Source organism: Colossoma macropomum, unplaced genomic scaffold (genome assembly GCF_904425465.1).
Source record: "Colossoma macropomum unplaced genomic scaffold, Colossoma_macropomum, whole genome shotgun sequence".
Taxonomy (NCBI): domain Eukaryota; kingdom Metazoa; phylum Chordata; class Actinopteri; order Characiformes; family Serrasalmidae; genus Colossoma; species Colossoma macropomum.
In genome coordinates this window covers 92501-120190 of record NW_023494785.1, presented here as the reverse complement: position 1 = coordinate 120190, position 27690 = coordinate 92501, and the positions used below count along the sequence as shown (strand labels likewise).

Below are 27690 nucleotides of genomic sequence, written 5' to 3'. Positions count from 1 at the left end.
ACCTTGATGAACGAGAAATGTACCTGAACAGAACCTTTATTTATAACAGTGTAGTGAGAGATGGGATTAGAGCCATTTGGTCCATGTTGTCTTCACGTTTGAGGGGGACGGAGAGAAGATCGCTCTGGTTTTGTGTCACAAAGTCACAGCGAGACTGGCTGAGCTACAGCCGAGTTAATCTGACCTGATCCACGGCTAATGAGGCAAGCAGACGCAACCTGCTCTCATTCATACCCTCTCTCTCTCTCTTTCTCTCTCTCTCTCTCTCTCTCTCTCAGATGTAGGTCAGTGGAGAGATCTGAGTCACTGTGATCCAGTCTGGAAGGAACAGCGTGAGTGACTGCAGCAAGGAAAACACCAGGAGAATAAAACAGGTGAGTTTATTTCATACTGAGTAGAGAAGCTCTGTCTTTAGTGCAGCGGTGGGTACATTTACTTAGGTACATATACTTAAGTACTCATTACGATGGATTTCTGAGCTTTTTAAAATGCTGATAGTTTGACTTCTGCTCAGATACACTAGAGGCCAAAGATGCACTGCAGACAAAAGAGCTGAGCCAACAGAAAGCAGCACTGACTCAGTAAAATAAATGAATAATATAAGTAAACTAGATGTTATTCATGCGTTTAAACTTGGACATCTCTGCTTGTGTCTCTCCTTTTTGGATATGTGTAGAAAAAGTGATCTACTTTTTCCTCAGTTCCACTTTTTCATTACTATTTAGGGCCTAATTCTGTTTTCTGGGTTTAATGTGGTTCTGCTGTGCTGGTTCAGCTCCTGTTCTGCTATACTGCTGATATCACTCTCAGTGTGGAGCTTCAGCATTTCTTTAGACCAAAAAGAGAAGATTAGAGTCTAACAAACTACAGGTCCTGTGCTGAGAGATGCTGGATGGGCTGCACTGCAGTTCTATAGGGGAACTATTGCTACTACATGTACTTGAGTTGCTTTGTTAGCAGTACTTTTAACTGAGCATGGGTTTAAGCGCAGGGGTCAGCAACACACGTCTCCGGAGCCGCATGCGCCTCTTTTACTGCCCTGTTGTGGCTCCACAGTAGAATTAGATTTGTAGGTAAAAATAAAACTGATTATTTGGAGACAAAGGGAATTATTTGTGTTTATAATCACTCCAGCTGGTTTCCTGATACATTTAATCTGCAGTAAACTCTAAAGTCGCAAAGCTGAAGTTTCTAATTCACCAGCTTCTAGTTCAAATGTTCACGTTCCACCTTAAATGGTGCAGCAGTTACATTCTGGCGACTCAGGCACCATTTAAGGTGGAACGGGAAAATTCAAACAAGAAGCTGGCAAATGAGAAGCGACCTCAGCCTCGTAAAAAGTCAAACGCTGAGAGACATTTTACAAGAAACTGTTCTACTTTTGTGGAAAAGTTTCCTGCTGGAGATGCGAGAAAAGCAGCTATAACTGAGCTAAAGCCTAAAGCAGAGTAAAGTAAGTCTGCATTTTTGTTTATATTATACTTTTTATCCTATACTCATACATTAGCACATACTGAGACAAATTTACAGCCGAGATGGTCAAACGTTACTTCAGTAAAATGGATGAAATGTTGTGGCTCCTGAGGTTGATGGATTTTTTTTGAAACTTGACAAAATGGCTCTTCTTAACATTTGGGTTGCGACCCTGGTTTAGGCTGTATGTGTCTTGTCCCATGTTTTCAGTAGTTACAGGGTTTTTTTTGGCACCAAAGGCTGGTGGGAAACACGGTTGTGAGAATTAAGACCAGAGGTCATAAAAACAAGCACTTTAAGGAGCAGTGAAACAGTGTCTATCTGTGTATCACGCTAACATGACAGGCTGTTGAACTGCGTCTGAATCAGCTGCTACTCAGCTTCCACGAGTTAGTCTGTTTCCCTGCAGCGTGTTTTCAAGAGCTAAAGCGCATCTACAGCTTTTTGTGCTTAGATGAAAAAACTCACGCAAAGCTGCTGCAATAATAACAAGAGAGCACTAATCACACTGTAACCATAACAACACTGCACTATCGCACAGTAGCCATAACAACACATTTCAACCACATCACATTTCAACCATAACAATGGAGTAGTGATGTACAATAAACATAAGAATGGAGCACTGTTACACTGTAACCATAACAGTGAGCCAATATCACTCCATAACTATAACAAGGGACTATTGATGTGATGTAGCTCTATAACAACCACAACAACCCACCACTGTACCTGTAACAGGCTGCCACTGTACTGTATCACAATATGATAAAAACAAACCACTATCACATCATCACTATAACATACTACTGTCACACGTAACTATAACAACATGTAACTATCACATCAAAACAACAGACAACTATCACACTGTAACTATAACAACAAATATCACAACTGTAACAACAGACCAACATTGCATCATAATTATTATCACATCATAACTATAACAACAGACAAATATTGCAATATAACTATAATATACCACTATCACTCTATAACTATAACAAAAACTATCACATCATAACTATAACAACATACCACTATCACACCATATTTATAACCACAGACCAAAATCACACCACAACTATAACAACAGACAACTACCATACCCTGACTATAACAACAGACCACTATAACACCCTGACTATAACAACAGACAACTATGACACCATGATTGTAACAACAGACCAATATCACATCACCATTATTACAACGGACAACTATCATACCATAACTATAACAACAGACCAGTGTCACACTACAACTATAACAGACCAATATCACACCATAACTATAACAGACAACTATCCTACCATGACTATAAACGACCATTGTCACTCCATAAATATAACAACAGACCACTGTCACACCATAACTATAATAACAGACGCCTATCACACCATAACTATAACAACAGACCACTATCACATCATAACTATAACAGAAAATAGTACATCATAACTACAACAACGGACAACTACCACACTGTGACTCTAACAACAAACCGGTATCAAACCATAACTATAACAATGGACAATAATCACATAGTGACTATAACAAGGAATCACTTTGTGCAGTAACCATAACAACCGAACAAAATTGCAATGTAACCATTACAGAACACCGCTAACGTAGAGTAAATATATCAATAGGCCACTGTCACACCATAACTATAACAACGGACCAAACTGGCTCTGTAACCATAACAACAGACCACCATCACAGCAAATGCATCATAACAAAAAACTGTCTCACTGCAACCATAACAACAGATCACCACTTCATCATTAGCCTAACAAGGTGATGGCTGTATGGAAAACATATTGGAACACTGTCACAGTGTAACCATAACAGCAGAGCTCTGTCCAACAAAGCAGTCGAGATCAGACACATCATAACAGTATATGATGAACTTTAATCTACCAACATGTCATGTCGCTGTTTATAGTTATTTACTAATAAGACTTTTACTACATCTTGAGTGTTGTTGCTATGGGAAACCGAGCCTTTTCCTCTCATTCTGACTGGCTAGCTGATTCTGTGCTTCTGTTTCTGCCTGAAAGCAGAAGATTTCCAAAGAGCTCCATAGAAAATCGTTACATTACGCAGTAAAGGTCTGAAATGTCTCCCTCGCGCTGTGTGCGTGTTTGAGCTGTGATGATTCTATGAATATCCTGCTGCCTTTCGGCTCATGAACACGAGCAGGTGTTTATCCGGAGGCTCGTGAGGCCGTTCCTGTAACCCAACTCCAGAGTGTTTACTGAGCCGGTGCTGTTGCTCCACAGTCTGAGTGTGTATGTGTTTCTAACTGCAGTGTTTACTGGGTTAAACTGCTTTAACGTGCAGGTTTATCTGACTGCTCTCCGTTGTTTGACTGCCTCTGTCCTCCGCCAGGATGAATACAGCGCCACAACTCGGCCACTTTGTGCTGCATTGAAATTTTTTAAACAACGTTCACATTACAAGCCTCGTTGCTCAAATCTGATTTTTTGCTCAAATCCGATCTCTCTGACACAATGGTTCACACTCGTTTAGGTCAGTGACTCAAATCTGTCATTAATGTGACGAACCGGCGTCCTGAAATGACCCTCATGAGCTCATCCTGCTCAGTAACGTCACGTGAATGAATCACGTTCATCTTCAGCACAAACTAACGAGCAGAACGAGCTTCGCTGAGAAGATCATTAACTCTGATCAGCTCTCAGCTTAATTATTAGATCGAGACGAAGGAGAAAAAGGTGAGATGAGCTGCTTTTCCACCGTTTACAGGCTTTAGCTTCTGTTCGGCGCTGCTGCCATGGTAACGCGCAGTGGAAAAAAGCACATGAATTCTGATCTGAGCATCACATTAAGGTCGCATGGCCACAAATCGGATACATGTCCGATCTAGGACCACATATGAAAGAGACTCAGGTTGGATTTGAAAAGATCAGATTTGTGTCCACACAGCTCTGAAAACATCAGATCTGAGTCACATTAGGGCAGAAAATCAGATTCAGCCTGGAAATGTGAACGTAGCCTTAGCTGTACCCGATTTCGTCGTCTGACTTCGAGGGTCGCTCATGTGGTGCCTTCTTGTGGGAAACTCCAGAGCAGATCTGTCACAATTACTGCATAATCGCCAACTTGCAGCTGATTGAGGCAGTTATTTTAGCTGATTGCGGTCATTTTCCCCAGTCGTCAGTTTCCACAGGCGCATTATTCTGCAACATATATGATGTAAATTGGGTGTTTGTTTGAGGTAAATAAATACAAATAAATAAATAAAATAAAGCAGTGAATGCATTTACTGAGGCATCATGGGGCTTCTGATAAAAACAAAACTAGTTTTAACATCTAACTTGGTGCTCAAACACATTAAGAGCTAATTCTAACATTTAGCTAATGCTAATGTTTTTAGCATGTATGCTAGCAGAGTGAGAGGTTTTTTTGCTTGTATTTTCTACCAGCGGTAGCTGCTAAGTAGGAGTGAGCGCTGGCACAACCTGACACATTTAGGTTTTGTTCAATAACTTTAAAAATATTTAAGTTGGAATAATCATGTTTATATATAAGCAACATAAACATCTCTGCTACTAATGAACATTCGAACTTTGTTTCTGGCTCCTACCGTTCAGTACAACTCCACCCAAAATGAGGGAAGTGCAGTGTTCCAGTTCAGCCCATGGGGGGGGGGTTCACTGTAACTGACAGAGGGTCAGTTAAACACCTGCTAGAAAAATCTGATCAATCAGTGCAAACAGAGTTAATTCAGTTTAATTCTAAGTTGTAAGAAATATATTTTTCATCTGTGCTGCATTATATATTATCATCTACAAGACAGACAGACAGATCAACAGACGGACACACATCAGATTATACATGAACACTGACTGAGACTGTGAGTCAAACAATGACCAGTAAATAAAAACATCACACATCAGTGAAATATGAACATTGTTTCTGAATAACTGCAGCTTTACCAGCTGATATTGTCTTCATTAATATACACACTTAAAACAGGGTTCTTTAGTAAAGAAAATGGTTCTATATAGAACCATGAACACTCAAAGAACCCTTTTTTGGTGCTACATAGAACCATTTTCTTTACTAAAGGACCCTTGAGGAACCATCACCAAACACATCTGAGAGATGCTAATAAAGAAGGAAATCCCTGTTTTCAGATGTTTCTCTTTTTCATGTCAGCTGCTTTAAACGGTGCTGCGCTGTAGAAACTGATTACAGTAATATAAGGTTGGATTTTGTGATTTTACACAAACAGCTCAGCAACTGAGAACACTTGAAAAAAAGGATTTATATGCCCTGAAAACACTCTTTGGCTCAGGTCTCTTTAAAACGCTGACCAATAGCTCTGAATTTTTACTGAACTGAGAAAATCTGCCTTTAGTTACAGAGCAGCTGCTCACTGGACCTCAATAAAGTTTAAAGACCTAAATAAAGGGTTTAAACTCGCTAACCACCTCCACTCTGCCTGCAGCTGTTTTACCAGATTTTCACTATCAACTTTCACATTTTAATTGTTTTATATTTTCTCCAGTTTTTTATGTATTTTCTTATTAATGTTTCTTTTTTTATGCTTACCCGATTGGAGTCCTTATTAAATTTACTTTTCTTATTTGATGTGTTCTTAACATTATCACTCCCTTTTCCTGTATCAACTCGGCAACTTTGTAAATGAGGGTCACCCTCAATGTTCTCTGAGGTTAAATAAAGGTTGATTGATTGATTAACTGACTGAATTTTGGTGGGAGGCCGTGGCGAGGAGATGATGAGGTGATGTGGCCAGAAGCTCAGCTGCTTGATCTTCTATAACAATGTACAAAGTCGGTGTTAAATTGCGCCCGTGTTAGGTGGTTCTCTGCGCTCTCCTACACATGGATTTTAATATTTTACACTAACGTTAAAACCTTATTCTCGGTTCATGATCCTCGTGATACTGTTTACTGTGTGGTCCAGAGGAGGATGGTTCCCCTTCTGAGTCTTGGTTCCTCTCAAGGTTTCTTCCTGTTGCTATTAGGGAGTTTTTTCCTGCCACTGCAAATAACGACCAACAAATTAAATCATTAATTGCAATGATTTAAATAATAATTAACTGGCAGTTGTAGTCTGATGATGGTGATGGTCTTCACTGCAGCGTGTTTACTGAGACGGTGCTGCTGCTTCACACTGTGTGTATGTACAGTTCCAGGTCTGGTGTGTTTACAGAGTTGGAGCTGTTGCTCAACAGTTTGAGTGTGAGTGTCCAACATGTCACTAAACAGGACAGGCCGAGTCACCCCCCCACCCCCTCCCACCCCCATCGGCTGGGGTTTGTAGGTTGTACGGCTGCTGCGGTATTCAGGACAGGGATCCACTTAATTGGCCTCTAATTGGCTCTCGTGTCTGTCGCCATACCAGCTGCACACAGAACCAGTTCAGAGAAGAGCAGCTGCTCCTAAACAGAGCTAGACAGCTATATATATATATATATATATATATATATATATATATATATATATATATGTGTGTGTGTGTGTGTGTGTGTGTAAAACAAAGGTTTTTATATGTATTTAAAATGATACTGATGCAATATACAGGGTTCAATTTGTGAATAGAGTTAATTTTAGGCTTTGAAACTCTTTTGCTTCTTTTGGTGTTTCTGATGTACTCTCTTTAAAAAGATAGTTCTTCAAGGGTTCTTTAGTAAAGCAAATGGTTCTATATAGAACCATGAACACTCAAAGAACCCTGTGCAAGATGCATGGTGCATGGTGAAAAGAATGTGTTGTATTACAATGTCAAGCTTGTAACAATAGAAGAACCCTTTTTGGTGCTATATAGAACCACATACAACACATTTTGGAACCCAAAAGCACATTTAAATACAGCCAACCCAAATAATAAGAGCTGCTGAATGTTTTCAAATATTATTATATATTTAATACTCTAGTTAAAGCCTGGATAGGTTGAGGTTTTGTGTGTCCATAGTCCGTACTGACATGTTCTTCCAAGCCACTGGAGTTCCTCCACACCAAACTGGTCACTCCATGTCTTTATGGAGCTGCTGTGTGCTGCAGCATCAACATCACCCTTCACTGGAACTGAGAGCCCAAACCCTGATAAACAGCCCTACCCATCATCCCTCCTCCACCACACTGTACTGTTGGCTCTGCATTCCGGTGGGTAATGTTCTCCTGGCATCCACCAAACCCAGATTCATCATCAGACTGACAGATAGAGAAGCTGATTCATCACTCAGAGAACACGTTCCACTGCTCCAGAGTCCAGCGGCAGCACTTGACACCCCTCCAGGCTTGGCATTGTGCATAGTGATCTTAGGCTTGTGTGCAGCTGCTCAGCCATGGAGACCCATTTCATGAAGCTCCTGATGTGCAGTTCTTGTGCTGATGTTGCTTCCAGAGGCAGTTTGGGGCTCTGTAGTGAGTGAATCAACAGAGGACAGGTGATTTTTACATGCTTCAGCCTCGGTGGCCCCACTCTGTGAGTTTGCGTGGTCTACTGGTTAATAGCGGATCATTTCACAATAACAGCACTTACAGTTGTCTGGGCAGATGTAGCAGGGCAGAAATTTCAGACTGACTTTAATATGCTTTACTCTTTTCTTTCAGTGATGTCTCGGGAAAGTCCGAGTGGCTGGAGTGTGTGGGATGGGAGCAGGGAGGCCATTCCTGCTGTGACGACCCTTGACCCAGAGGAGCGAGGGGTGCAGGTAGGACGGGTATGCCTGTGTGTATATTTGTAAAAAGTGGGTGTTTAATGTAATAGTTCAACCAAAAATGAAAAATCCCGCTTACTGCAAATTTAGCTCAGCTAGGACGTGCTGGTCCGGTTGGCAATGCTGTGCTGCTCCCAGACTGGACTCAGCTAGGCAGCGAAATCACAAATTTCCCCTGTGCACCTTTAAAAAAGATGGTTCTTTAGTAAAAACATTGGGCCTCGTTCACCAACTGTTCTTAAGTGAAATCTCCTCTTAAACCCACTTACACTCTGCTCACGAAGATTCTGACTCACCAACGTTCTCTTATTTGGGATTTACACACACTCAAGAGCACAAAGAGAACAGAGAGCACGTGTGAACTTAAGACCTTTCTGAGGAACAAATTTGAGAAAAGCTTTTAGGATATTGGTGAATGAGGCCCAATCATTCTATACAGAACCATGAACACTCAGAGAACACTTTGCATGCTTAAATGGTTCTTTGCAGAGTGAAATTGTTCTTCAGATTGATGGAGAATGTGCTGTACATGGTTCTATACTGAACATTTTTGAAAATGGTTCTATACAGCCCCAAAAAGCGTTCTGCTATTGTTATGATATGATGTCAAGCTTGTAACAATAGCAGAATGCTTTTTGGTGCTAAATAGAACCACATACATGTTCTCCATCAATCCGAGAAACCATTTCACCATACAGAGAACCATTTAAGTTTGCAGAGGGTTCTCTGAGTGTTCATGGCTCTATATAGAAGCATTTTCTTTATTAAAGTGTTGAAGGACCATCTTTTTAAAAATGTAGGATCAATGAAGTGCAGAACATTTTGTGCGCTAAGAAAACTAAATGCAGCAAATAGAAACGGTAAAAACCTTTTTTTTTCAATGGAATCATCTGTGTGGCAAATCAGGAAGATGTGAGTCTGTTCAGGACCGAAATGATGCTGCATTAGATGAAAAACAGCAGATAATTCACACCCACACAGCTGATCTGGGTGGAAATAAAGTCACAGAGTGGCAGCTGTTAAAATGGGAACGACCCCAGAACCCCAATAATTTATCAGCTTATGGTGTGTGTGTGTGTGTGTGTGTGTGTGTGTGTGTGTGTGTGTGTGTGTGTGTGCAGTCGGACTCTGAGGAGTACCAGCCCGTGACGGAGTGTGTTCCCGCTGAAACGCCTCTGGTGGTTCCTGTAACCGGAGAGTCGTTCTGTCAGTGTCCGACACAAACTGACCTGAGCTCTCAAACACAGCTGGACATGTACGCACATGAGTGCACCTGCGGAGAGGACGAGTCAGGTAAACTCTGAACGAGTGTTTTTAAACAGCAGCGGCCACAGTGTGAAAATGTAACTGTAAATATAATCACATATAAAGGGGTCTTTTTTACAAGCTTGGTTTTATCAGGTTTAACCAGGATATGATGAATCACTGACAACGATGAAGGTAACTCAATATAGAGAAAGAAAAGAGAAAGAAAAAAGTGGGAGAGAATAAATAAACATATTGTCGCTGTCCGAAGAAAAACAGGTCTCTCTAGAACAGTAACTTTACAGGGGAGGGCAAAAACACTCTCACCTTTCAATGTAAGTTAATGTAAAGAGGTTTTATTCCCAGTGATTTTAGAGCATTTCTATTGGTCCATTCATCATGAAATTCTCACACAACATAAAGGACAGCTGGTGAGTTGAAATGATGTAGAAAAATAAAAATCAACAAAAATGGAGATGCATGGTTTTCTTTGGACAGCGACGATATGATGAATCACTGGCAATGATGAAGATAACAGAGATACAGAAAAATCAATAAAAAGAAAAGAGAAAAAAGTGGGTGAGAATAAATAAAAAATAAACATATCGTCGCTGTCCAAAGGAAAACAAGTATCTCCAAAACAGTAACTTTACAGGAGAAGGCAAAAGGTTTCTTTGCTTTCAATGTCGGTCAATGAAAAGGGTTTTTATTCTAAGCAGTTTTGGAGCATTTCTATTGGTCCAATCGTCATGAAAAATGAATACACAATGTAAAAGACAGCTGCTGAGTAAAATCACAAAAAAATGGAGATACAGGTTTTTCATTGGACACTGATGATATATATGTATATACATTCACATAAATGTGCACATACAGCAAAAGATACATCAGTATCAGTTAATGCAGTGTAATGCTGTAATAGTGTAATAATGCCTCCCAAATTTTCTGGAAAGCACTTTCTCAACTGGACAAACCCGAGTCAGAATATGTGGAAAACTGGTTTTATTAACATGCTGAGATCAGGATCCACAGATCCACAGATTGTGATGGTCCACAGATTCCAGAGAATGTATCAGATGATCCTTTATAGGCCATCTATTTTTTTTCCAATCTCAAAAAATAAAGTATATATGATGAAGAATAGCCATAATAAAACGCGTCTGGGTGGGAGGAGTCACCTGGATCAGACATCTAGCTAGAAGTGAAACAAAAGCTCTAACATGTGGAGAGAGAGGGGGGTGACTCCAAACATTACAATAAACGCATTAGGTTCATTGTTTTCACCAGTAATGTCAGAAATAGTGTTAAGGGTCTCTGTCCAGTCATCATGTAAGGATGGACAAAGCCAAACCGTGTGTGTAAGACTGGTAGGAGGCTAATTATATCTATCACATTCTGGTAAAACACAATATTATGGTTTCTGATTCATGTCTTGTAGTTCTGGCCCAAATAATTGTAATTCTGGAGTTAGTTTGTTACATTATTTGGTATCTATTTATTATTCAAAAACTTTGCCTTTAAAGCCACACATTTTTAGAGCTCATATCCTGCATTTTTTCCGTTGATGTCCACTTATAGCATTTGTGTTTGTTTATGTACCAAAGACTGTCATAATTCCTTTGCTTTTTTGAATTTCTCTGGGATGAACTTGAGTGATAAAGGTCCATTGAGCACCTTTGAGATAGTTGGGGTTGATAGACCTTCAATAAACACCTTTGGGATGAGCTGAGCCAGGGAAGCTGCACTGAACACCTTAGGGATGCGTTGGGCTGATAAAGCTCCAATGAACACCTTTGAGATGAGTTGGGCCAATAAAGCTCCAATGAACACCTTTGAGATGAGTTGGGCCGATAAAGCTCCAGTGAACACCTTTGAGATGAATTGGGCCACTAAAGCTTCAATGAACGCCTTAGGGATGAGTTGGGCCAATAAAGCTCCAATGAACACCTTTGAGATGAGTTGGGCTGATAAAGCTCCAATGAACACCTTTGAGATGAGTTGGGCCAATAAAGCTCCAATGAACACCTTAGAGATGAGTTGGGCCAATAAAGCTCCAATGAACACCTTTGAGATGAGTTGGGCCAATAAAGCTCCAATGAACACCTTAGAGATGAGTTGGGCCAATAAAGCTCCAATGAACACCTTTGAGATGAGTTGGGCCGATAAAGCTCCAATGAACACCTTTGAGATGAATTGGGCCACTAAAGCTTCAATGAACACCTTAGGGATGAGTTGGGCCAATAAAGCTCCAATGAACACCTTTGAGATGAGTTGGGCTGATAAAGCTCAAATGAACACCTTTGAGATGAGTTGGGCCAATAAAGCTCCAATGAACACCTTAGAGATGAGTTGGGCCAATAAAGCTCCAATGAACACCTTTGAGATGAGTTGGGCCAATAAAGCTCCAATGAACACCTTAGAGATGAGTTGGGCCAATAAAGCTCCAATGAACACCTTTGAGATGAGTTGGGCCAATAAAGCTCCAATGAACACCTTTGAGATGAGTTGGGCCGATAAAGCTCCAATGAACACCTTTGAGATGAGTTGGGCCAATAAAGCTCCAATGAACACCTTAGAGATGAGTTGGGCCAATAAAGCTCCAATGAACACCTTTGAGATGAGTTGGGCCAATAAAGCTCCAATGAACACCTTAGAGATGAGTTGGGCCAATAAAGCTCCAATGAACACCTTTGAGATGAGTTGGGCCAATAAAGCTCCAATGAACACCTTAGAGATGAGTTGGGCCAATAAAGCTCCAATGAACACCTTTGAGATGAGTTGGGCCGATAAAGCTCCAATGAACACCTTTGAGATGAATTGGGCCACTAAAGCTTCAATGAACACCTTAGGGATGAGTTGGGCCAATAAAGCTCCAATGAACACCTTTGAGATGAGTTGGGCTGATAAAGCTCAAATGAACACCTTTGAGATGAGTTGGGCCAATAAAGCTCCAATGAACACCTTAGAGATGAGTTGGGCCAATAAAGCTCCAATGAACACCTTTGAGATGAGTTGGGCCAATAAAGCTCCAATGAACACCTTAGAGATGAGTTGGGCCAATAAAGCTCCAATGAACACCTTTGAGATGAGTTGGGCCAATAAAGCTCCAATGAACACCTTTGAGATGAGTTGGGCCGATAAAGCTCCAATGAACACCTTTGAGATGAGTTGGGCCAATAAAGCTCCAATGAACACCTTAGAGATGAGTTGGGCCAATAAAGCTCCAATGAACACCTTTGAGATGAGTTGGGCCAATAAAGCTCCAATGAACACCTTAGAGATGAGTTGGGCCAATAAAGCTCCAATGAACACCTTTGAGATGAGTTGGGCCAATAAAGCTCCAATGAACACCTTAGAGATGAGTTGGGCCAATAAAGCTCCAATGAACACCTTTGAGATGAGTTGGGCCGATAAAGCTCCAATGAACACCTTTGAGATGAATTGGGCCACTAAAGCTTCAATGAACACCTTAGGGATGAGTTGGGCCAATAAAGCTCCAATGAACACCTTAGAGATGAGTTGGGCCAATAAAGCTCCAATGAACACCTTTGAGATGAGTTGGGCCAATAAAGCTCCAATGAACACCTTAGAGATGAGTTGGGCCAATAAAGCTCCAATGAACACCTTTGAGATGAGTTGGGCCAATAAAGCTCCAATGAACACCTTTGAGATGAGTTGGGCCGATAAAGCTCCAATGAACACCTTTGAGATGAGTTGGGCCAATAAAGCTCCAATGAACACCTTAGAGATGAGTTGGGCCAATAAAGCTCCAATGAACACCTTTGAGATGAGTTGGGCCAATAAAGCTCCAATGAACACCTTAGAGATGAGTTGGGCCAATAAAGCTCCAATGAACACCTTTGAGATGAGTTGGGCCAATAAAGCTCCAATGAACACCTTAGAGATGAGTTGGGCCAATAAAGCTCCAATGAACACCTTTGAGATGAGTTGGGCCGATAAAGCTCCAATGAACACCTTAGAGATGAGTTGGGCCAATAAAGCTCCAATGAACACCTTTGAGATGAGTTGGGCCGATAAAGCTCCAATGAACACCTTTGAGATGAATTGGGCCACTAAAGCTTCAATGAACACCTTAGGGATGAGTTGGGCCAATAAAGCTCCAATGAACACCTTTGAGATGAGTTGGGCTGATAAAGCTCAAATGAACACCTTTGAGATGAGTTGGGCCAATAAAGCTCCAATGAACACCTTAGAGATGAGTTGGGCCAATAAAGCTCCAATGAACACCTTTGAGATGAGTTGGGCCAATAAAGCTCCAATGAACACCTTAGAGATGAGTTGGGCCAATAAAGCTCCAATGAACACCTTTGAGATGAGTTGGGCCAATAAAGCTCCAATGAACACCTTTGAGATGAGTTGGGCCGATAAAGCTCCAATGAACACCTTTGAGATGAGTTGGGCCAATAAAGCTCCAATGAACACCTTTGAGATGAGTTGGGCCAATAAAGCTCCAATGAACACCTTAGAGATGAGTTGGGCCAATAAAGCTCCAATGAACACCTTTGAGATGAGTTGGGCCAATAAAGCTCCAATGAACACCTTAGAGATGAGTTGGGCCAATAAAGCTCCAATGAACACCTTTGAGATGAGTTGGGCTGATAAAGCTCCAATGAACACCTTTGAGATGAGTTTGGCTGATAAAGCTCCAATGAACACCTTTGAGATGAGTTGAAGCGAACAATAAAGCTAATTCATCTGCTGTAATAAATACGGTTCAATTGAGTGGAATATGTGTGTGTGTGTGTGTGTGTGTGTGTGTGTGTTGCAGGCTGTGTGTGGGTGTGGCATGAAGAGTGTAAATCTCCTGCAGTGTTGCTGAGCTGCTCTAACAGGAAGGTGAGTTTTCACCCCGATTACAGCTGCGGCACAGCGGCCGTCCGCGGGTCAGCAGAGCTACGGCACGGTCAGCACTTCTGGGAGATAAAGATGACCTCGCCTGTGTACGGCACTGACATGGTGAGATACTCACTGTACGGATGGGGGCATTTATTTAAACGTACTCGTCTTAGTGTTGGTTCACTTAACTGGGTGTCTTAATAAACATGTGCAGTGTGTCATGACTCAGTAAGATGTGGGAACAAGATCCTAATGCGTGGTCATGACTTAGTAAGACGTGGGAATGAGATCCTAAAGCATAGCCACGACTTAGTAAAATGTGGGAATGGGATAATTACGTCGTGGCCATGACTTAGTAAGGCATGGGAATGAGATCCTAATGTGTAGCCACAACTTAGTAAAGTGTGGGAACAAGATAATTATGTCATGATCATGACTTAGTAAGGTGTGGGAACGAGATCCTAATGCGTAGCCATGACTTAGTAAAGTGTGGGAATGATGCGGCAGTGCGACTCAGTCTGAACAGCCAGATCGGAATTCATGCGACGTTTACGTCAATCTGGCTCGACTCGTCATAATTTGGTGCTGCTGAGACTCATAAACGTTTGGGCTGATGTTTCTGTTCCGCTGCGTGTTTGAAGAGAAATGACCGATTGTGGCCGCAGGAGAGGCTGCAGCGTCAAAGTTGCCCTTATGGTGTAACAACGCGCCCCTTTTACAGCGACCTCGAACTGCTCATCAGCTCCTGTGACGCTGATCCTCGGGGAGCGGACGTCACTGCTGACTCCACTTTGATTGTTTACCTCTGGATGAGCCTTGTGTTGTTTTCCTGCGCATGCAGCTCAGTTCAGGAGCTGATCTGTTCAGACTGATGTCACATAAGGTCACACTTAAAAGATAATCTGAACAGCCTGACAAAAAATCAGACTTGGTGAGAAAATCAGATTTGGGCCACTTTTACCTGCTGTGTGAACGCAGCCATAGTCTGGTCAATCAAACTGACAGTTTCTCAGATCAGCCAAGGCAAGCTTGGTGTCTGTGGTTTTGTACTGGAGCAGTGGGGCTAATTTGGCTAACGAGTAGTGCAATCTTTTACCCCACCAATTAGCATGGTGCTAACTGCATGTCTGAGTCATTATGAAGAGGAGATCATTGCGTAACTGCAGCCGTCCTGAAGCCACATGAGACGCCACATAGTCAGGTGTGTTTAGGATCGCTGTGTGTGTGTTTGTGTGCAGATGGTGGGAATCGGAACGCCGGAGGTGAATCTGGATCAGTTCAGGCACAGTTTCTGCAGCATGCTGGGAGCAGACGCCCACAGCTGGGGGCTCTCCTACACAGGTACACACCACAGGTCATGTGACCTTTCTCTTTATTTTATAACTCATTTTTTTGTGGTGCAACAATTCAAGAAAAACGTTTCTCAACATAAAATAACAAAGGACTTTAGCTTTTCATCATCTACGGTACATAATATCATTAAAGATTCAGAGAATCTGGAGAAATCTCTGTATGTAAGGGACGAGGCCAAAAACCAGTATTTGCTGGCCGTGATCTTTGGGCTCTCAGGCAGCACTGCATTAAAAACAGACATGATTCTGTAGTGGAAATCACTGCATGGGCTCAGAAACACTTCTGAAAACCACAGTCTGTGAAAACAGTTCATCACTGCATCCACATATATAAGTTAAAACTCTAAAACACAAAGAAGAAACCATATATAAACAGGATCCAGAAACGCTGCCACCTTCTCTGGGCCTGAGCTCATTTAAAATGGACTGAGGGGAAGTGGAAAAGTGTTCCTTGGTACGACGAATCAACATTTGAAACTCTTTTTGGAAATCATGGACACTGTGTCCTCCGGGCTAAAGACCACTCAGCTTGTTATCAGTGCACAGTTCTAAAGCCAGTATTCATGATGGTATAGGGGGCATTAGTGCACATGGTATGGGTGACGTGCTCATCTGTGAAGGCACCATTAATGCTGAATGATATATACATGTTTTGGCAACATATGCTGCCATCCAGACGACGATCTTTTTCAGGGAAGGCCTTGATTATTTCAGTAAGACAATCTCAAACCACATTCTGCATGTATTACAGCAGCATTGCTCTGTATTAAAAGAGTCCGGGTGCTAAACTGACCTGCCTGCAGTCCAGACCTGTCACCACTGAAAACATTTGGCACATTATAAAATGAAAAATACGACAAATGAGCCCCTGAACTGATGAGCAGCTAAAATCCTGTATCAAACAAGAGCAGGAAAACATTTCCCTTTCTAAACTACAGCAGTGACTCCTCAGTTCCCAAACGCTTACAGAGTGTTGTTAAAGAAGAGGTGGTGAAACACAGTGGTAAACAGGCCCCCGTCCCAACTTTTTTGGAACGTGTTGTTGGCATCAAATTCAAAATGGGCAAATATTTTTCAAAAAACAATAAAATTTTTCAATGTTTCATACATTTGATATGTTGTCTTTGTTGTATTTTCCTGTTAAAATATAGTTTAGATGGTTTGCACATCATTACATCCTATTTTTATTTACATTCTGCACAGCGTCCCAACTTTTTTGGAAATGGGGTTGTATTTGATAAACACATTTGCATACATTTATTTTTGTATGGTACATTTCTATGTGTAATATTTCCCCACACATTTTAAAATAAATGCATCTTAAAATATATTTGGTTCATATGGCAAAATATTCTGAAATATATTTTAGTGTTTGAATGTATATCTGTATGGACTGCAATGTATTTGAAATATATAAAAATACATGTCCATATATTTTTTAAACATGGGTGGGTAAAGCCTGCTTATTCAGTATCCTCACTAAGGCTGATCTGATGAACTGCCCCCCCCCTGGCAATGATCTCTCTGTGTTCCAGTAATGTTGTCTTCTGTCTCGTTGTGTGCAGGTCTTCTGCACCATAAAGGGTCAAAGGTCAGTTTTTCTCCACGGTTTGGTCAAGGCTCCATTATTGGACTTCATCTGGACACTTGGTACGGAACTCTAACCTTCTACAAGAACCGCCGGTGGATTGGTAAGACTTAACACACAAACACACTCTGTGTCCAAAAGCACCAAGACACTTTCAGGTGCACCCACTGCTGATAGGTGTTCAGTTGTGCACTCAGCTTGTGTAGAAAAGCACTGACCAGTAGAATGAGATGCTCTGGAGCAGCTACGCATGACCCTAAGGTCACCATGCCCAATGGCAAGCGTGGTCTAGAGGGGTATTAAGCCCCCCAGCATTGGGCTGTGGAGCAGTGGAACTGTGTTCACTGGAGTGATGGAGCTCCATCCAATACCTTTGGGATGAGTCAGTGATCCAGAACTGACCATCCAACTTCAGTACCTGACCTCACTAATGCTCAATCAGATCCTCACAGCAATGTTCCAACATCTAGTGTAAAGTCTTCCCAGAAGAGTAGAGGCTGTTACTGCAGCACAAACTCACTAATAACACCTTCATTTCAGAAGAAACTCTGGAGGAGCAGCATCTCAATCACTGAGCTGTACTCAGAGTGATTCAGAGCGGTTTGGTGTGAAATGGTTCAGATGTCTTTACAGTGGTGGTGATAGGAACCAGGGGTCGCCATGACTACAACACAAATATAGACATTTTATTTACTATCCAGAACCACCAGTGAACCTACACGAGTCTTCTGAGTCTATATGGAATGTTGATGATGGAAAATAGTGGAAAATCTGAAATAAGTTTTCTTTGGGGACTATTTTGCCTCACAGCGCCCTGCATGTATCCCTCCACCATGAATGGAGTTTAAGTTCTCTAAACTATCATAAAACAGTGTCTCAGTCATCAGGCAGTGAATTCATAACCATTTCATGTAGGAACTTTCTGTGAGGGAGCTTTTAGAGGTGGACGTCTGGTTCCTATCACCACCACTGTGAACAGTTCTGACTCGGTAAGTTTATCTAGAACGGAGCGTTTCACACCGAACCACTCTGAACCACTCTGTTTACAGCTTAAGCTTATAATTATGTAGGACATTTTAAAAAATTGGTAGAATTCCCTTTTAAGGCTTAAGGAAGACCCAACATTTTGCACGCTGCCTATTAGACTGCATTAACTATAAGAAATCAAGCAAATCTGAGATGGTCAGTGGGGAACTGTGTCTAAAATCTGATATTAGGTGGATTTTCCCTCATGTAAGACGTAACCTCTTCCAGGTGTGGCTGCCACGGGGCTGCGCAACAAGTCCTTCTACCCCATGGTGTGCTCCACTGCAGCTAAGAGCAGTATGAAGGTGATCAGCTCAGTCTCCGCCCCCACCTCCCTGCAGTACCTGTGCTGTATTCACCTGCGAGAGTACCTGCCGGACACGCCGGACGCTCTCTCTGCTCTGCCCTTACCGCCGGGGCTAAAGCTACAGCTCAGCCAGCAGCTCGGCTGGGTGCTCAGGCTCAGAAAGCCCGAGGCGTCCACAAATACCTGTGCTGAGGATTCCCAGCCAGGCCATGCCCCCTATCAGAGCCCATACCTGGACTCCACCTCCTTAAAACCTGCACACACATACCTGTCCCCTCATTCTGACTCAGCATCCTTCACACCAGCAAACACATACCTGAGCTCTCATCCTGACTCCGCCCACATACCTACACACACACACCTGAGCTCTCCTCCTGACTGCGCCTCCTTCACGCCCGCAGATACATACCTGTCCCCTCATCCTGACTCCGCCTCCTTCACACCTGCTGATACACACCTGACCTCTCATCCTGACCCCGCCTCCCTTCTTGATGCTGCAGCAACTCCTGACTCTGCCTATTGCACACCTGCAGACACATGCCTCACCTGTCGTCCTGACTCCGCCTCTTACTTTGATGATGATAACGCTGCATATCCTGACTCTGCCTATTGCACACCTGCACACACATACCTGTCCTCTCATCCTGACCCCGCCTCCTGCAAAGATGTTGATCCTGATTCGTTCTCGGACCTTGGCTCCTGTTCTGACTCCGCCTCCTGTTCTGACCCCGCCTCCTGCCCTTGCTGCGATGCTCCTTTTTCTCTTGTGACCTGTGGCCGTGACGACTGCCTCTCTAGTGCCTCCTGCTGCTCAGGTCCCGCCTCCCGCCCTGCCTCCCCTCTTCCTGATCACTTCTGCTGCCCCGCCTCTCCTCCTCCTAACCCCACCCACTCTAGGCCAGGCGCCACCTCTGGGAGCGACTCCGACAGCTGCACTTCGGAAACCTGCCAGAGGAAACGCTGCCGCTGGACATGACACACATACACACACACACACACACACACACACACACACACACTCACACACACACACACACACACACACACAGATTCATACAATACAGGCCAAAAGTTTGAAAGCAAGCAGCTGAAATCTCCCCATAATAATTCTTATGCATAATTTCTTTTCTAATATTTGGTTGTGTGGCCCTTTGCCTTAATACTATACTAAAAATATTTGGACGTCATGAAAGTTACTGTTAGTTTAGCTGTCTTAGGTGTGGGAATGAGATAAATAAGTTAGGATAATCAAGTTGTGGCCACGACTTAGTAAGGTGTGGGAATGACAATTAATTTGGGATACTTAAGTCGATTATGTCCACAACCTTGTAAAACATGGGAATGAGATAATTAAGATATGCCACGAGTTAGTAAATCATGAGAACAAGGTAATTGAGCCTTCACCACAACTAAGTAAAGTGTGGGAACAGACTAATTAAGACATGGCCATGAGTTACTCAAGTGCAGGTATGAGATAATTTAGCTGTGGCCAGAAGTGAATAAAGTGCAGGAATGAGATAATTAAGTTGTGACCACAAGTTAACAAGGAATTATATAATTTAGTTGTGGCCACAAGTTAATAAAGTGCAGGAATTGGATACTTAAGTTGAGGCCACAAGTTAATAAATTACAGGAAAGAGATAATTAAGTCATGCTCATGACTTAATAAAGCTTGGGAACAAGATAATGAAGTTGGGATAATTAACACACACACACACACACACATACAGACACACACACACACACACACACAGACAGACACACACACATACAGACACACACAGACAGACAGACACACACAGAGACACACAGACAGACACAGACACACACAAACACACACACACACATACAGACACACACATACAGACACACACACATACAGACACACACAGACAGACACACACAGACAGACAGACACACACAGAGACACACAGACAGACACACGCAGACAGACAGACACACACACAGACACATACAGACACACACACACAGACACACACACACACGGCTCCTGTCGTTTATTTATAACACTTCCTGTCTTATCTCGGATGAGGAGCATGACTTGAACACAGCTAGTTGCCATATGAGGTACAGTTTACTGCTTCTACCGTTGTACTTTGTATTCCAGCCAATCAGAATAAGCTCCTCCCCCTGTCCTGGGTCAGTCTCAGGGTGTTCTCTTGTTTGAAATCTTGAAGATGGTGTTTTTGTGGACAGACTGAGAGTAGAATGGTGAGGCAGTGTGAATACCCCTCGTGTTTTGGAGACATTTATGCATGTGTTGTTTGGGCTTCATGAGTTTCCTAAAGCGCTTTACAAACATTATAGGGTGAAGGAAAAGACCCCCAATCTGCTCATCTGAACATCTGATCTTAGCTGCGACGGTTTCTTTTCAGTTTATATACTTATATACATTCACACCACCCCCATCTACTTTATGAGCTCTACGTGATTTTGGGCCGTTTCTTTTGGTCCATTCTTCATGAAATTTACACACGAAGTAAAGGACAACAGGCATTTTCACATTACATATATATATAGCGATATACAGTTGTATGGAAGTTCTCCACAGAGAACACACTTCTGCACATATACAATTACTGTTTATTTGTTTGATACTGGAAAAAATAAAACATAAAACATGGCCTGTGCACATTTTATACTTAATGATTTATTTTTTATGATATATGATTTATATTTAATATGTTAAAGGTGCAGTGTGTAAGATTTAGTGCCATCTAGTGGTGAGGCAGCAGATTGCTCCCAGCCGAATCCCCCTCCCTCACCCCTCCCTTTCCAAGCGTGTAGTACAACCTACATGTTGCCATCAGGTTTTCTGCCGTCGTCTGTCCTGATTTCGTTTAGCGTCTTCATGTTTTTTCTTCTTTGACAGTGAGGATTCACCCTCCCTCGCTTTTTCTTGTGCTAAATAGAAGATTTAGCTAGATAAAAGTCTGATCCTCCATTCGTCAAAATTTGGATTCTCACAGCACAAAATGGTCAGCAGCACCAGCAGCAACCACTGATTCTTCTTCATTCTACATCTTCCAACCGGAGCTGCAGCGCCACCAGATTCAAACTGCTGCTTCAGCGTAAAAACGCGAAAGGCGCCCTCTAGAGGCAGTGTTTGGTTTGTCCGCTCTGGGCTTCTGTAGAAACTTGGCGGTGCTCCCTATGTAGATATGAAGGGCTCATTCTAAGATAAAGAAAACAATGATTCATAGTTACAGCTGATAATACACTAATGAACACATGGCTTGAAATGCTGTATTCAATTTCTTATAATAGATGTCCCCAAATCTCACATACTGCACCTTTAAATTCAGTCAATGAACAGGAACTGTGCATCAAAATGTGCAGAAGTGTGTCTCTGTAGACGATGTGTTCACTTATTTACTCAGAAAATCAATGTCATTTAAACAGGGCGCCCATACTTTTGCATATGACTGTGTTTACACACACACACACACACACACACACACACACGCACACAGTAACGAGACAGGAACATGACTTCTGTTCACTGTAGCTGACTGAATGCTGCTGCGAGGCTAGGGGTCAGGATTAAAGCTCGTACAGCGAGTGGTTTGTAGAAGCTTGTATAGTTTAAACTTTTCCTGAGGCCAAAAAAAAATACTGTCTAACTTCTTAGACCATCACCCAGAAATGTGATACTTTAACTGAGCACTTTTTATTATTGTTTGTAAACTTTTTTGTTTATTATATCAGTCTAACTGAGTAGCAAACTGCATGAACTCTGTAGTGCCCTTTTATATAATCTTTGCACATTTTCTTACTGATGTTATTGTTTGGAGAGAAAAGAAAATCAAGACTAAACAATAAAACAGATACAAAAGGAAACTTGTGTTAATAAATCCTTCATTAACACAATATAATATCCATTCATAAAGAAATAATACATTTCTGTAGTGCAGATAAACTGCTGTGCAAACAAAGACAGCCTTGTATTCGTCTGTCGAAAGTCACGTCATGTTCATGGTGTGGTTGAGGCAACATCTGTACGTTGATCTTGAAGCGACGTCTGGACGAGGAGGAACGTCTCCAAACGGAATATGCAGTGTGGGAACGGTCAGTCGAAGTTCGGACGTGTTTCACTGTGGTGGTTCGAGACCTGTAGAGCAGAGAGACGAACATACACATTTACAGGAGGCCCAATGCTATGGGGGGATGGGGGGACACGAGGTTATGTGTTTGAGAGTGTGTGGTTCGACGTGATCATGTGATGCGTTACTGCCATTTCAACTGCTGCTCCATGAAACCTGGGTCACAAAGTTAAAAGATCTGCAACTGTTGCTGCTGAGTTTCAAGTGAGTTGCAGGACGCTTTACTTCATGCAACTCAAGGTGCCATTAAGTTTCATGTAGGCTTCAAATAAATAAGGTTACATTGTGTAAAGCCTAACATTCCATCAAGAACACAGATCTTCATCACTCCCAATTGTAGTGTTAGTGTTTAATCCTTACAACTGCACTAATGGGAATTACAGGGACTTCCTAGCTGAGAAACCTTTCAATTATTTCAGTCAGTACTACTCAGTAACAGTCTGTCAGACAGAGCTGAGCGCTACTGTGTTCAGTACAGAGAGCTCGTCATCCCAACTCGATGGTAAATGTCTAATTTGCCAACATGAACTAAGGCTGGCTTTACACAGTGAAACCTTACAGTTGCATGATTTTTTTGCATTTTCCCCAATTTTCTCCCCAATTTAGTCGTATCCAATTCCACCCACGAGTTAGTTCTCCCCCCAATCACACGATACCACGAGCGCTAGGAGGGCGAAGCCTAGCATAGGCTTCCTCCTAGACCTGTGAAGCTCCACTACATCTTTTCAAACTGCCTCTAACGCAGATCCACTGGAGCTCAACACGCTTGGAGGAGAACACTAAGCACCAGTTCTGTTACGTCAGCTAACAGACGTCTGCGCTGGCTACCATGGCATTGAGTGATGGGGGGAGACGAGGGGGCCATCCTGCCCACCCAGTGTGATCGAGAGTTACGATCTCTTGACTCCTGGACACGGATAAACTCGCAGTCTCCTGATGTAACTAGCTGCTAGGGCTGCACGATGTATCATTTCATGTGCAGTAGTCATACAGCAGGACATGCGGTCATCAAGGCAAATTAAATCAAACACATCATGTTACTGCTGAGAATCTAAAGGGTTGAGATTCTGAGTGCACTGCATTGTGGTAACTGTAGTGAGTTTACCTGCAGTTTGTGTGGCGCTGTAGCCGAAGCTGCAGTGTGAAACGCTGAACTCTCACACATTTCTTTTCATGCTGGCCACTCATTCATGCCCTTTACTGCCTCTCCAATCTAACTCATCCTTTGTCAGTGAAAACGTGCCAGAATCGTGGGACCTAGTGATGTTAAACGGCCCGGTAACACTACTGACTTTAACTGCTTGATACGAAAGGAAAACTCACATGTCCTCATTCTCCATGACTAATCTACAAGAGGAGTCAGTCTGACATCATTTACTCCCATTTCAGGGTTTGTGGATACTGACATAACAGCTCTGTCTCTGTTTATCAGAGCGTCGCCGCTCCCACAGTTTCAGTCTCCATTTCCCAAACGCTTTAGCCGAGCGCGCTAACGTTACTCCTCCTAATAAACAGACACACGTTCAGCTCCGCCTCCTCATTATTCACCACCATTACTGTAATATTTCATCATCAACATTAAGGTATGGTGAGTAAACAGATACGATTTCAGAGTTCAGGTGGTTCTGTAATATGACCCCTGGTTCCTTTCTTGACACTACCCTTCTTCATTCACAGCAATTATGAGTCGCTTGCAATATAATTTTCATTCAAACTTGACAGTTAAAACATGCAATTCAAAAATAAAGTTGGCAGCTCTTATTCTGTAATACTGGATCGTTCTCACTAGAAAGTCATCCGCCTGAGTGTAATTTACACATTTACAGCATTTTTATCATCTTTGTAATTCTTCCAGCTGCCAATGCCTTTGTTTTTTCTGTTTTTTCATATCTATCTTTTATCTGTCTATCTGGGAGGGGCTCAATAAACCATCTTCTGCTTTCTTTTACTGTCCACAGATTCAGTGAAATCAATTGTTTGAAAGTGGGTAGTTTGATGTGATCATGTGATGTGTTACTGCCATTTCAACTGGCTGTTTCTTGTGTTATGTAGTTGAAAGACTTGCAACTGTTGCAGCTGAGTTGCAAATGAGTTGCAGGATGCTTTATGCAACTCGAGTGCCTATTAGTTTCATGTAGGTTTCAAGCAAATAAGGTTACACTGTGTAAAGCCTAACATTACAACAAGAATTCATATCTTCATCACTCTCAATCATAAATCTAGCAAAAGAAACAGTGGAAGAGTGAAATCCATCGATTACAGACCTCTGAAGTCGTGTCATAACTCCCATATTAGGAACTCCAGGTCTAAGCAGTTAAACAAAAACGTTTGAAAGTTGACACATTGTCTTCTGTACATGTGTCGCAGTAATCATGGTGTTATGAAATCACCCAAATATGAGTATCACTGCATGCGAGCCAACACTGCTGCACGATGACATCATAAGACAGTATGAATATTAGGAGTAGCTGGTTTTTCGAATATAGCAGTGTTGAAGTTTAATAGCAGATATAATTTCATGTGACCTGGTTTGTAGCTTGTATGTAGAAATATTCATATTTCGACTCCTCAACAGCTTTGTAATTCAGAGGAAGCTAAAGCTAAGCAGGTTAGCCTGTCGCTCTAATATCACTATATAACCACAGAATATAAAGACTGCTTTGATGCTCTTCAAACACCTTCCTCTCGTCTTCCTCCAGCTCCACTAGTCCAGCACCAGCTGAGGATTCTGGGACGTCATGAGCCGATGCACACGATTCGACAGTTCGGGTCCGACACGCCTCTCTTTAGCTCCGCCCCTCACAGTCAGATCAGCCAATAGTTTACGTTGCTCTTCTTCTGACTCGGCCTCTTTATATGCCTTATGGGATACAGAGAGGGAGAATGAGGATTACTTCCTGCTTTACAATACAGGGGCGTGGCTAAAATAAGGCTCCACCCACATACTAAAACTTTGTGTTTCAGTAGTGATGTGATAACAAGGGACAGCATTTTTTTGCATAAAGTTTTCTTTTTTATTTAAAACTTAAACTCAAGATAAATCTAAATCTTACAACTTAACTTTAAATAATAAAGATCTTTTAAAAAACGTTGTGCTGTTGTGAGTGAATGGCTAGACTTCTTGTCTGTAGATTTAAAGACACACAGCGTCACCTAGTGTACTGAGGTAGGAGTGTTTGTTGCTCATACTGGATTAGGGAACAGAACCATACAAGCATTTTATCAAAAATCTCATGCACATTATTGATAATGAATAAGCATTTTTATCATTATCATTATGGTTTTATTGCTGCGTTTTAATATTTTTACTTACTATAATAAAATAAAGCGTTCAGAAATATGTGAATGCATCACTTAGTCATGCTCAATTCACAGCCTGTATAGTAAAGTAAACAATAAATAAGAAAATATGTGCTGTACCTGCAGCAGAAGGGAGGGTGACGGGTAGGCAGAGGTCACGGCTGTTGCCATGGCAGCACTGACCCGGTTGAGCTGCTGAATTTGCCTCGTCCACACCTGAGCGAGGCCCCGCCCACTTCCATCCACACGCACTCCTCCGGACCAGGAGCCGTCCAGACAGAAGCCCAGATCAGTGCTGTCACACAGTGCTCTGCACACAAAACACAACAAGAAGAAGAATGCCTGATTTGAATAATAATAATAATAATTTAATTTTTACACAATTTCACGATGGGGGCCTACAAACATACATATACTAGGTCTGTTGAAGGAGCCGTCTAACCTTAATGAGATAATTTATTAATGCTGCAAACTTTCAAACTTTTTAAAATGCATTTACAACCCCATTTCCAAAAATGTTGGGACGCTGTGCAGAATGTAAATAAAAATAGGATGCAAAGATGTGCAAATCATGTAAACCACATTTTTAAAAAAAACAGTACAAAGAGATTCATATCAAATGCTCCGGGGAAAACGGTGGGGTGGATTAACAGTGATGAGGCAGTGGTGTAATGGTGCGCGTATTCATCCCAAACTGTCACGATACGGACGTTATGGTTCGGTGCACGCAGGCGTATAGAATACATATGTGGTATGTGCGAAGTTCGATGAAAGTAACACAGAACCAAATTTCATAAGCGCGAGTTCCACCTGGAAACATTAAGCTGTAAGCTGTTAGCAAGTCAGCGGCAGCGTCATAACTCCTGACCCCAGATCAGCTGTGAGGCTGAGTCTGAGGTGGACAGTGAGCGAGAGGCGAGGAAGCAGCTGTCGAGGGCAATAAAGAGAGGATTTTTAGAAAAACACAAACTGAAATTAAACGAATGAAGCGAGTCTGATCTACACAGCCTGCAGTGTTTCTGCGCCTGTGAACAGATTCAGCACCAAGACTTACAACCTTTTCTGTGTTCTCTGCTTTTTTTTTACATTTATGGGATTTAAGTAGGGTAGTGTCAGGAGTCTTGCCCAAGGACTCTTATTGGTATAGTGTAGGGTGTTCTACCAGGGGAGGGAGTTGAACCCCAGTCTACAGCGTAGAAGGCCGAGGTGTGACCCACTACACTAAACCATCCACCACTCCAACTACAAAACTATCAGCACACAGGTTAGTTAACGCTAGTGACTTTCATAGCCAAGTGAAAATGACCTACTACAGGCTGTAGCAGCTTAGGTTACCTCAGGGGGGCGCTATACAACACCAGGTGGAACAAACTGTAACTTGCGTTACTGTCTGTTCAAAATAAATGAAAAGAAACCTGGTCTTATGCATTTGGGGCGTTTTTGTTGCTTTTTTTTTTTATCGTACCGAACAGTGATGTTCAAACCGCGCTGTGAACTGAACCGTGACTCGTGAGTCCATTACACCCCTACAATATAATAAATCATGGTATTGAAAGATGATGGTATTTCAAAATTATGATGTGTGAAATTTCTATTCCACGTCTGAACGGCCAAATAAACACATCCCCCCCTTTATATCTTAGAGAATCTCAGTGACTGGAGGTGTGGAAGTTCAGTGCGTATACATGTACTCAATAATC

The 27690-nt window shown here is 42.2% G+C and overlaps 2 protein-coding genes across 4 annotated transcripts in view; one reads left to right on the top strand and one right to left on the bottom strand.

Moving 5' to 3' along the window:
* Nucleotides 1–245: 245 nt before the first annotated feature.
* spsb3b (splA/ryanodine receptor domain and SOCS box containing 3b) lies at nt 246–19542 on the top strand. The gene is made up of 7 exons (XM_036577903.1): nt 246–374; nt 8085–8185; nt 9313–9484; nt 14226–14413; nt 15532–15634; nt 17211–17336; nt 18488–19542. Exons 2-7 carry the CDS (start codon nt 8087–8089, stop codon nt 19540–19542), a joined length of 1743 nt encoding a protein of 580 aa, XP_036433796.1. The 5' UTR covers nt 246–374; nt 8085–8086.
* A 2886-nt stretch (nt 19543–22428) lies between these two features.
* LOC118814771 (crossover junction endonuclease EME1) overlaps nt 22429–27690 on the bottom strand; it is a 17253-nt gene continuing 11991 nt past the window's right edge. For 2 of the 3 annotated variants that reach the window (XM_036580533.1, XM_036580550.1), the window contains exons 8-10: nt 26111–26300; nt 25369–25550; nt 22429–22698 (exon numbers count right to left, since the gene is read on the bottom strand). In XM_036580533.1, coding sequence (XP_036436426.1) covers nt 25395–25550; nt 26111–26300 — 346 coding nt within the window. In that variant the 3' untranslated portion in view covers nt 22429–22698; nt 25369–25394. The remainder of the gene's footprint in view (nt 22699–25368; nt 25551–26110; nt 26301–27690) is intronic. The other variant, XM_036580542.1, reaches the window with a different exon arrangement.

Bases quoted from the DNA above. Each gene is read 5' to 3' on its own strand.
- spsb3b (XM_036577903.1), top strand. From the start codon at position 8,087: ATGTCTCGGGAAAGTCCGAGTGGCTGGAGTGTGTGGGATGGGAGCAGG. The intron at 8,186-9,312 runs GTAGGACGGGTA...GTGTGTGTGCAG, and splicing joins CAGAGGAGCGAGGGGTGCAG to TCGGACTCTGAGGAGTACCA. The intron at 15,635-17,210 runs GTACACACCACA...CGTTGTGTGCAG, and splicing joins CTGGGGGCTCTCCTACACAG to GTCTTCTGCACCATAAAGGG.